Here is a 12,162-nt window from a genome sequence, read left to right as displayed (position 1 = left end):
ATTTTCTTCTCCAACAACAAGAGCACTGATCCGAGCCTCATCTCTGTATCTTTATATATCTGTTTGATCAGAGTCGTACTGTATCCACTGTGTTTGCTAATATTGAGAAGTGTCGAAAGGCTGCGTGCACGCAACGGAGAGGAGACTCTCCACACTGTCAGACACTTCAGAGAGCGGCTTCCATTAACAAACAACTCATTAACTGTGACACCCATCCAGTCCACGATCAGGAAGCCGGTGCCGGCTAGTCTTTGTCAACGGAGAATGAATTCAACGCTGGTGATGTGTGTTAGAGAGGGAGCGTCAGCAACAAGCTTCATTTTATGGATCTTGCCAATTAGATGATGAGCGAGATAAGGGGCTATTCAGTGGGAGTTGAGAGCCTTATTTCCATCTCCTGTTTGTGCACCATCTGCATTCCCGGCAATTAATTTATGCTAATCTCCATCAAGACCGCAAATCCATCGACAAACTGTGTTTCCCCGGCACAAGGTCAGCCACACAGGGAGGCTGGAGACAGCACACCCCTCCTCATGCTACACTGGAACAAACACATATAAACACACACACACACACACACACACACACACACACACACACACACACACACACACACACACACACATACATACACACACATACACACACACACACACACACACACACACACACACACACACACACACACACACATACATACACACACACACACACACACACACACATACACATACACACACACACACACACACACACACACACACACACACACACACACACACACACACACACACACACACACACACACACACACACACACACACACACACACACAGACACACACACACAGACACACACACACACACACACACACACACACACACACACACACACATACGATGAGTAGTGAAGGTGGGCAGAAGGGAGGAGGGGGAGCGAGAGAAGGAAACAGAAAAGTTGACCTAAAAATTCTCCTCGCCCCCCAAGGGCAGCGGGAGGAACGTCAAACAGGAAATTGTGCTATTTTTCTGATTTCACGGAAAAGAAAATATCCTGCTCCTCCTCTCACAGCAAGTTTACCACCGGTACAGCGTGTGTGTTGCTGCTTTATTGGGTTTAATTCACCTTGAATACGTTGGTAACACGTTGTTTTCATTGGCTGGTAGAAGTGACCATGTGACCGTGTTTCTCTCAGAAGTGGCACAGATCAGATTTATATTAAAGGCCCAGTGTGTAACGTGTTCAGTTCATTATCAACATCTGTGTTGCCCGTTCACAAACTTATCCTTTTTCATGAATATTTACCTCCACCATCAATTCCAAGTATTCCTATTGGCTTGACATTTGACATTTGACATTTGCGTTTGCATGAACTGGGGTAGACGCTCCATGTTCATGCTCCATCTTGAGATACGTTAGCCAGTAAGGGACATACAGGACATACTGCTCCGCCTTCCACGTTTTCTCTGTCACATGATGAACTCACAGCTGCTGCTAATGCTGCTAACGGGTATCGTAGCTTCCCGGCCCCCGGCACGTTTGAAGAAGGAAACATGGAGGACCACACGTATTCAAAATCCAAAATTTCAGGAACAGGAGTCTTCTTCATCGCCCAGAAAAAGAAAAGAGCAAGAGACCGTCTTTTTGAAGCGTGAAGGCTACCGTAGCTGTGATACGTACTCTGAACTGCGTGGCGCGAGAGAGTTGATTGAGATATATGATCTCAACGCTAGATGGGAGACATTCCTACACGTTGGACATTTAAAAACGGTAAAATGCACAGAGACACAGTTATATACGATAACGGCAACATTCAAACAGGAGCCAAGATATCTGCCACGTCATTTGTATGCGTGGATCTGAATTTCAAAGCTGTGTTAATCCGATTTTTTGGCCATTTGGAGGCAGAAGAACACACCTCTGACATAAATAAGGTACATTATGAAGCCGATTTGTTGGCAATATATCAGAATCAGAAAGAGATTTATTAGGTAGGTAGCACTAACTAGGAATATGTCTTGGTTGAAGGTGCATACATGAAAACTATATCAAATCAATAATAATAATATATATATATATATATATATATAATATAATCAAACAAACAATAAATACAGAAACAAATAACACATACGTACATATAACTATTACGCATTCATTGGATAAAGCCTATTTGCGTATCCAGCAGACACAGTGTAACAGTTACAGAAAGTTTCTCGTGCGGCCCAGAAAACATAGGGATCCTTTAAAAGGTGTAGCTACTTTACAGATGAATATTAGCTGATATTTAACTACGTACTAGAGGGCTGCATTGGGATTGGATCCCGCGGGACCCAACGCAAAACTCTCGCAGGAGCGGGCAGTTTGAACTTTGCTGCGGGCGGGAACCAAGGGGGTCAGCGTCTGTCAACAACCCGTAGCTCCTATGGCGCCATTTTGATGCTAACAAGCACTCAACCCGTTAGCATCCCATTGACTGCCATTCATTTTGACGTCACTTTGACAGAGAATACCTTTACATCTGAAGTGTTTAAAGACTCTATTTGTCCGTTGTTTATTTCTAAAGAAACACGACAATGTATAAAAGGCTCCATTACCTTGTACCTCACGTTATGGCTCCGTAGCAGACGTTTTTATAAAAACATGCTAACTCCGTCTCTGCTAGATTGGGAATGATTGAGATTTCTCTTGGCACAGCTACCAGAAGACTTCCAACTTTCAGACAGGTTGCTCACGTCACATCTACGTCTTCAAGCTCAGTTGGAGGCTGCTCAGTAACGCTCAGCCATCACCGGGAAAGAGCTTCTAATGTCCTTCACTGGTCTCCGTCCAGAGACACGGGATCTGTTCCAGTTTATATACTGTCTATGGCGGGAACGGGCGGCTAAAAACCTGGAACCCCTCCACGCCAGCAGACACCATATATATATATATATATATATCTATTAGCAGACACCAGCAGCGTGTCTGAGCCTCCCAGGACGGGGGAGCTCCGAGGCTCCGTCCACCGTCCGCCTGCTCCCTCATCCTCTGCTCCTTCCTCCCCCTCTCTCCCTCCCCTCTCTCCCTCATCCTCTGCTCCTTCCTCCCTCTCTCTCCCTCTCCTCTCTCCCTCCTCCTCTGCTCCTTCCTCCCTGTCTCACAGCAGCAAGCACCTGCCTTCGTTTCCTGCATCTTCTCCCTATTAGCCTATAAAATGACGTGTTTTCTCATGCGGGACGAGAGAAGACACAAAATCCATGCATCTATATTATTGTGCGGGCATAAATTCTCAGAGTTTTGCGGGTGCGGGCGGGAGTGGACATACACATTTCGGGAGCGGGCGGTAATGGTCAGAAATTCGGCGGGAGCGGGATGAAGAAAACAGTCCCACACAGGGCTCTACTACGTACATTTAACTGATACAAATGCTGGTAATGCTTGCTAGGTACACAGCTGCCGACGCTAGCTAGCTAACGTCACTTACTTGTCAGCCAAGTTGGGTTGCCCCCCGGCAGACGCTGCAGAACATTACTCCTTCTTCATAAGAGGCAGGTACAAATGTATGTTTAAACTGCGGGCCATTATTACTTGAACCGACTCCTGACTGGCCAATCAAAGCATTCTGAGTTGGACGCTGGTTTGACGGAGTGTAGGTAGAATAGACGTAATGAGTGGCACATAACGTTAAGTAACATGGTATTTTATTTTGTTTGAGTTTTAACTTGTCCAGTGGGGCAAGTTCATTTCTCTTCCACTTGCCCTACAAAAAAATCCACTTGTCCCGGACAAGTGGACAAGCCTTAATGTCGAGCCCTGCTTCAGGGGCTCCGTACTTCATAGAGAGGCTGTCGGTGAAACAATGAATAACTGCTGTTGGCAGCGTTTCAGGCCGCTCTGTAGACTAAAATGTCCCACATAAGTCAAGTATGAGTATCGAAATGAAATATGAAAGTACTCTGTAAACTGCTGAAAGCAATCCGATTATTCTTCCCTGACACTTTTCTGAAAATATATGCCAGTTTCTCTGTATTGGGGAAAAGATTCAAATCATTTCACAGCACTGGCAGATTTTTTGCAGTGTAATGACTGAATGCATTCATGTTTGTAACAAGATGTGATGTGTTACTCTTTTTGAGAATAGAATATTGTTACTTTTATTTTGTTGAATTGTTTTGTAAGATAGTTAGAAATGTAAAAGACAGATTTCTAATGGAAAGAAGCTAAAATATATGACACAACATGCAACATTTAAAAAGACATAGACACGCAGAGGACCACTGGATGCTTAAAAAAAGAACAGAAAACTAAACTGAACTAATGGATGGTCAAAGGGAACAACATGGATCTGACAGGACATACAAACAGGAACGGAGCCGACCAATACCTTTCTTCCTTGCTGCAGTTAGCGTTTGTGATATCCAAGCTTTTACTGAAAACAGATTTGCTAAAAAGGGGGCAGACAGAAAACCAAGAGACACACAGAAAGGTAGTCACATAAGGGGAATCCTAATGTTGAACATGCATCAAAAAATGAAAAAAAAGAGCAACACAAAAACCCAGAGCGTGCACAGATCCAGGAAACCAGGAGAAGATACACATTCATGGGTCATGCTCAGGTCAGCGGGGCATTCAACACGCCGCCTCAACACAAATCTCTCGCTGTCATGTTTCCATCTCCTGGAACAACTTTATTATCACTCTGAATCATTCATCAGCGAGCAGAGACCCTCAGAGACGGAACAACAGCACAGCAGCTAAACATGCTCGGTGACAACAACACATTTCTTTTGATCTATATATCCATATAACAGAAAATACTATCATCAGCCGTTACAACCCGTTCTCACCCCCAACTGGTCAAATACTGACGCTTGATCAGTGTCTCTCTGCGTCAGAAACCGACGCACCGGGCAGAGCAGCATCTCGGCTCGCTTTCGGGTCTGAACTTTCCGCGAAGCTTGCGCAGAGATCAACTGCGCAACTGGGTTATAGGTTGCCAGGTTGAGGGTTATAGGTTGCCAGGTTGAGGTGACAAACAGGTTAGAAATTGTACATGGTGTGCGAATTGTGTGAATAGGATGCATTTCATACAAGATCTGGCAACTGGTCAACATTAGACAAACATATTGGTCCGATTATTTATAAAGGAGTTTGGGCCATGCAAATTACGGGAGTTTCCCGGGAGAAATAACAAACCGGGAGGGGTCCGGGAGATAGGGCTAAAAAACTGGGAGAAACCTGGGAAAAATGGGAGTGTTGGCAGGTAAGTATTAAGAGCGACAACGGTAGCGAGTAGTATGAAAGACTGAAAATCCGTGTAGGGAGGTTGGTTGGGGTGGTGTGTGTGTGTCTGTGTGTGGGGGTCACGCGTGTCACTAAAGAGTACATTTTGTAACACCACCCACCATCTTTTCCTGTCCTGTTCTCGTGGCGCATGTCAGTTAAACGTACGTCCCGACCCAGAGCGTTTAAAAGTGACGGCAAGAGTCCCGACCAAGCGCGTTTTGACACTAAAGGGCTAGACACGAGTCCCGAGAGCGTCAATAAGTGACGCCAAGATTCCTGACATGGCACATCTAAATATGACGCCAACGGAGACTTTTTGCGCCAGCCAAAGGCACCTGACTAAGCGTCGCTTTTTGACGAGATGGGAGTGAGAATGTGTTGATAAAAACTCCATGTTTTCATAAATAAAATGTATAAATCAGGCTGTGAATGATATCTGAACAAAGCCCTGTGTAAAAAGCTTCCGAATACAGATAGGAATGAAAGTGGAGAGTTTGGTGTCTGTACGTTTGATATTGGAAACCACTATGGGATGGATTTGAAGGGATGCCTTTGCATGGTTCTCTGTGGAAAAGCTGAGCTTTGCAGTTCTGTCGATTGAACCGACTGGTCTGCAGAATAGTGTTGGTGTTGGTGTTGGTGCAGGGATTTCATTGGTCAAGGACAGCCCCAATCCCCAGCTTTTTAGCTTGCGTCCACTATTAAAAAACACAGCGTCTAGTTGGGGCCCCTTGTCACGTTTCCATGAGTTGTTAGCAGTTCCACCAAAAGACTGGTCGTCGGTTGTCGGTTAAGCAAATTATTATGACGAACTGGATAAGCGACAATGGGTTAAAGGACTTTATGGATTTGTTGTCAATGGAACGGGCGGCTAGTCTGGCTATCACCAGACTGAGCTCAATCTTTTAAGAATGAACATTAGTCTGGGGAGTCTGCTCTGTATTTTCTACTGCACAAGAGGCGTGATCAACGGGCACAGTTCAAATGACTCTGTACGCCATTGGATAGTCCTTCAACCAATCAGACCAACGATCAGGGAGACGTAGCAGCGACAGCGGCACCAAAAGGTCGCTGTCGCTTCGGTGGCCGCCATGTTGAAAGTAAACAAGAAGCTGCTCACCGTCGCTTCTCTATTGTCATCGTGTTAAACCCGCCAATGTCGGGGGGGGGGGGGGGGGTTGGTATCTGTCCTGTTATATGTTTTTTATAATTTACATCTGCAATTACTATTGTATAGAACAGTATTGTTTGCCTGTTTGTTTTATAACTATGTAAAATCCAATAAACAGACCCGCCAATGTCGCGCCAGGTGGATAAGCCAGTTTGTGATTGGTCCCCGGCAGATCGGGCTGGGTTTACCCAGTCTAACGGCCCGCATCAGCCCTCTGTGAATCTGACCGTGGAGACGAAGGACTATACTTAGAAAAAGCTGGACATTTAAATGAATATACTGAATTTTACTGAAATGTACCGTCTGTTGTACTCTGCATTGTAATGTCTGAATAGTTTGAGGTCTTGTGTTGTATGTGTATGTGGCTTGTGATTGTTTTGTGAGAAAAACAAATACAAATCTAAATAAAAAAAATAAAAAATAAATAAAAATGATTGATTGATTGGCGGTCAAGAGGGTTTCAAAGAGGTAACGCTATCCAGTAGATCACAAAAAGCAAAGTAAACCCTGTCAGCCCTCAAAACCCACCTTGCGTTTTTAAGTATTATTAAAATGTTTGTTTTTATTTGTATCCTATGTAAAGCGTCTTTGAGGACATCGAAAAGTGCTTTTTAAATCCAATGTATTATTATTATTATTATTACTATTATTAACAGACACATATCTCAATAATCCTGAACATCCTATACTGTACCTTGCATCGTAAAATAAAAACCTAAATGTGTATTTGGGTTGTTTTCTTTCCACCAGTCTGAAAGAAGACATGCTATGGAAGCAAAATAACCCCAAATCTGAAGTGACAGTACATGCCTAGTCCTGTCTGGCTTTGAAATGGAAACTAAACCTCTGAAATAACTCTCCTTTCATTCAAGTTCTACTTCAAACTCAACTTGTTGCAGAACCAAACAGCTCTTGAATATTTTTTCTTTTCAAAGATTTCTGGTCTGGTTTTCCTAAATATTGCAGAGCTCTGACGATGAGACTCAATGTTAAAGCTGTTTATCCTCAACATGGCCTTTTATTTTTATTTTGTTTCTGACCAAACCTTTATCCACTTTTACGTAACCTGACATCATCCTTTCCATCTTTTATTTAGTGTTTACTTAGTCTGTCTATCACCAGACTGAGCTCAATCTTTTAAGATTGAACATTAGTCTGGGGAGTCTGCTCTGTGTTTTCTACTGCACAAGAGGCGTGATCAACGGGCATAGTTAAAATGACTCCGTACGCCATTGGATAGTCCTTCAACCAATCAGACCAACGATCAGGGAGACGTAGCAGCGACAGCGTGTCAGGCTTTTGGTATTGTTCCGTCTTATTGTGGTAGTCTTGTTTTTCTGTTATGTTCTGTTTCCTGTTTTATTTTATAGTCCGTCTTGTCTCCCTTGTCTTGTCTAGCTTTCTTCCTGTCTTTGTTTGTTTCCCGCCTTTTTGATTGTTCTGCCCCACCCTGATTTGTTCCACCTGTTGTATCACCTGTCCCTTGTTAGTGTTCATTACCTGGTGTATTTAGTTCCTGTTCTGTCTTTGTCGGATCATTGTTCATTCTGTTTGCTGTTTATTCTGTTGCTGTGTTTCGTGTTGGCTGTGTTCTCAGTGCTGATGTGGATTCTGTGTTTCGTTTGTTTCCTGCCTGGCTACCTTCCGGAGGACATTTTGTGTAAGACTCTTTTTTGTTTAAATAAATTACTTCTAACTGCATTTGGGTCCAAGTCTAGTCTTTCCTGACTTACCGTGACACAGCGGCATCAACGGGCTTCGGTGGCCGCCATGTTGAATGTAAACAAAAAGCTGCTTGGTCGCTTCTCTATCGTCATCGTGTTAAACCCGCCAATAGCGCGCGCCAGGTGGCTAAGCCAGTTTGTGATTGGTTCCCGCAGATTTGTAACGGAAGCAGGATAGATAAACGTACAGGTCTCCAGTCTGAGCTGCAGGGAGAAAGCTAATCGCCAAATTGTTTGACGACATTTTGTTTCCTTACATTAATTCTGTTGGTCTTGCGTTTTCACTGTCTGTGTACTTTGTGAAAGTTTATATACGCTAAACACACTTTTTTTTTTTTTTTTTTTCTTTTTCCAAAACATATTTGACTGGTTCAAAATAAAAGCATGACAATAAACTACGTTTACAGATTTTTATTTATTCTTTTACTTTTGTTTCTTATGTATTTATTTGCTTATGTATTTGTATATTCTTAGTCTAATGTCCTTCTACGTTTGCCCTTATTTCTTTATTTTGTTGAGGACATGGGTAGGGGAAGGAGAGGGCTGGACGGATTGGGACGTTCATACTGTCTTTAAAAACACTGGAAATGCCTTCTGCTTTACCTGTTTGTGTGCATCATACTGCCTCATTTTCTTCAATAACATGTTGGAACAGAATAAACTACATGTCTAGCTCTTGATGTGATTCTCATTTTCCAGTCTGGCCCTTAGAGTTTGACAGCCCTGGCGTAACATAACCATTTCTTACTGATTACAGTAAGACTGTGTCCAAGCTCAGTTCTTGGGGTCATGTCACACTCCAAAAAAAACCATTTACTTTCATTTAATTTAGAGTGTTAGGACACTTTTTTGATTACATTGCACGGCAGCTGGATTCTCGCGATATCACACAAACATACATCTTGTCAAGCTTTAAGTAATACTTCCTGAGAAGCTACTGGCAGCTACGGGCATGGTTCAGGTGTGTGTGTGTGTGTGTGACGGCCGCTACTGTTTTCGTTCCAAACAATGGCGGACGTCATAGACAGATGGTTCATCCAATCACGTGCCAGGTTTTATAAAGGGTCTGCCCTTTCCCAAACAGTTTCCAATGACGGCTTCTCAGATGGTTCTGTTAACGAACTATCTGAACCTCCTTCAAAAACTATGGGCCCTATTTTAACGATCTGAAGCGCCTGGTGCAGGTGCGTTTAGGGCGTGTCCAAATCCACTTTTGCTAGTTTGACGGCGGAAAAAAGGGTCCGGGTGCATGGTTCAAAAGGGTTGTTCTTAGTGTCTTCATTAATCAGGTGTGTTTTGGGCGTAACATACAATCAACCAGAGTGTGCACTAGCCTAGGCACATTTTACTAATTTGCTGTTAAAATAATGAAATGCTGCGCTATTGACTTTAGACCAGGTTTTTGTTGGTCAATGGTGCCATCACTTCCCACTGCCTCAAGATAGCAATACGCCAAGAATGCACCTGAACACACCTCCCTGTAAGACCAGCACGCCCAGAATGCACCTGAACACACCTCCCTGTAAGACCAGCATGGCCATGGCCGCAAAGATGGGCGCAGGTGCATTTGCTGTTTAAAAGCTGTGGGCGCTGGACGGGAAACTGACAACTGGGTCGGTCTTAAACCAGCAAAGACCCTGACGTCGGGCTTTGCGCTGCGCCAAGTGCAAGATAGGGTCCTAAGACTCATTCTGACTGTTAAAAGTTACAACCTGCTACATTCTGTTCATTCAAACATCGTCAGTCACTTTATGCATCAACTTGCCAAACACATTTCAGGTTTACATCTTCTTAAACCGGGATGCTTCTTCTCCTCTGTGACTGCTCATGCTCCATGCACACTGTACACACACAGCACAGACCTGAGAGTTCTGTTCATGCATTTTCAAAGGGTAGCTTTGGTATATTTCAACCTAGACCCTATTTTTCTATATTTTTGTGTCTAAGTGACTGATGGGAACAACATTGTTTAAAATTGGTCCACTCCCCTTGTGTTGTCTTCCCGTCAACCTTGAAAAAAAACACCTTTTTTTTTAATGTTTTTTACTTTTTCCAACGTTTTAAATTGTTACATTTTTCTTCCCCACATTTTCAGCGCTTATTTCTACGTCCCATATTTTCTGATATAAAACAAATTAAAAACGGGTCAATGTGACCCGAAGTCAACACAGACCGCTGCAGTCGGCAACGGTGAAACAAGCTGCAACGTAACGTTAATGGGCAACTGCGCACCTTCAATTTTCGTCCACTAAAAGTTCAGTTTTTTGCCACTGACAGGCTCATATTATTAGCTTATTATTAGATAAGTGTCTGACAACATTATGAAAGGATCCCTACAGAGATAGACCTTTTTGTTAAAGAGTAAAATCCTTTTTGTTTAAATGAAACAGCCCCGAAATCACCGTCACCAAACCCACCAGACTCCATGTAAATAATCAGCACTTTTATCATTGCAAAACACACCTCCTTCAAAGCCAATAGAAACAAATTAAAACTATCATAAGCCGTCTTGGTTCGTCTTTCCACTGTTCCAACAATCACCACTCTGGTTTGGTTGAAATAAACCCTTAATTCACCCATTTACATGTGGAAATATGCTGGCTCTATACACGCTAAAAGTCCTGATTATTTACATGGAGTCTGGTGGAGATATGCTGGCTCTATACACGCTAAAAGTCCTGATTATTTACATGGAGTCTGGTGGAAATATGCTGGCTCTATACACGCTAAAAGTCCTGATTATTTACATGGAGTCTGGTGGAGATATGCTGGCTCTATACACGCTAAAAGTCCTGATTATTTACATGGAGTCTGGTGGAGATATGCTGGCTCTATACACGCTAAAAGTCCTGATTATTTACATGGAGTCTGGTGGAGATATGCTGGCTCTATACACGCTAAAAGTCCTGATTATTTACATGGAGTCTGGTGGAGATATGCTGGCTCTATACACGCTAAAAGTCCTGATTATTTACATGGAGTCTGGTGGGATTGGTGATGGTGATTTCCGGGCTGTTTCATGTTAAACTAAAAGGATCTTCCTCTTTAACTAAAAGGTCTATCTCTGTAGGGATCCTTTCATAATGTTGTCAGACACTTAGAATAATAATCTAAGTCAAAAACAGAACTTCTAGTGGACGCTGACTGACGGTGAACATTTGTCCTGTAGGGTTACACTGCAGCCCGGTTCACGGCTGCCGGTTACAGCGTTCTTGCTCAATACTGGACCAATTTCAAAGATCTTTGTTCACATTAGTCACTTGGACACACATGAATGTGGAAATAGGTTCCAGGTTGAAAAAAAACAAACCAAATGACCCTTTAACAGTCAGTGGGATTTTCCCACAGAGCTCACAGCGCACTGAACAGGAGTTTAGGTCAGCTCTCGTATGATACGTACTGTACATCTTGAACAGAGCGAGTATGATGCGTCCTGTATTTAACCGCAGTTCTCTGAAGGAGGAAAGGATTTACGACTGTGGACAAACCTCACAGTGAACTTGACAGAGCTCAGCCTCACACATTTCACTATGTGTGATAATCACATGTTCTGTTATTTGGTCTTGACTGTTGTTGTTAGGGTTTGTCTTGCATCTCAAACTATGAGGGTGTTGCATGCTTGTTACTGTTTTTATGTCTTTCTTTTTATGTATCTGCCTAGGGACAATAGATGAAAATTAGCTACGGTGCTAACTCTAGCATATTTACACTGTGTACATGTACTGATGTCCATTAATATGTACTGTCCCTATCTAAATAAACAAACAAACGGTGGAGCGAGGAGTCAGTGTTGTAATGTAACAGAGTACAAATACTTTGTTGCTGTTCTTAAGTTGAGTTTTCACGTATCTGTACTTGTGTTATTTTGTATTTTGGGAATCTTTTACTTTTACTCCACTACATATCCTGAATAAAATGTATACATTTACTCCGATACATTTCCCCTTAGCATCTTCGTTACTCGTTACTTACGAGAAACATTTTGGTAAGTTAGAGTGA

The 12,162-nt window shown here is 42.9% G+C and overlaps 1 protein-coding gene across 1 annotated transcript in view; it reads right to left on the bottom strand.

Moving 5' to 3' along the window:
- LOC144523340 (serine/threonine-protein kinase BRSK2-like) overlaps nt 1-12,162 on the bottom strand; it is a 189,929-nt gene that overhangs the window by 27,207 nt on the left and 150,560 nt on the right. The window contains exon 13 of the mRNA XM_078258842.1: nt 4,367-4,426. Coding sequence (XP_078114968.1) covers nt 4,367-4,426 — 60 coding nt within the window. The remainder of the gene's footprint in view (nt 1-4,366; nt 4,427-12,162) is intronic.

The sequence above is a fragment of the Sander vitreus genome, chromosome 1, assembly GCF_031162955.1.
Source record: "Sander vitreus isolate 19-12246 chromosome 1, sanVit1, whole genome shotgun sequence".
NCBI classification, from domain to species: Eukaryota; Metazoa; Chordata; class Actinopteri; order Perciformes; family Percidae; genus Sander; species Sander vitreus.
This window is presented reverse-complemented; position numbering and strand designations above follow the sequence as displayed.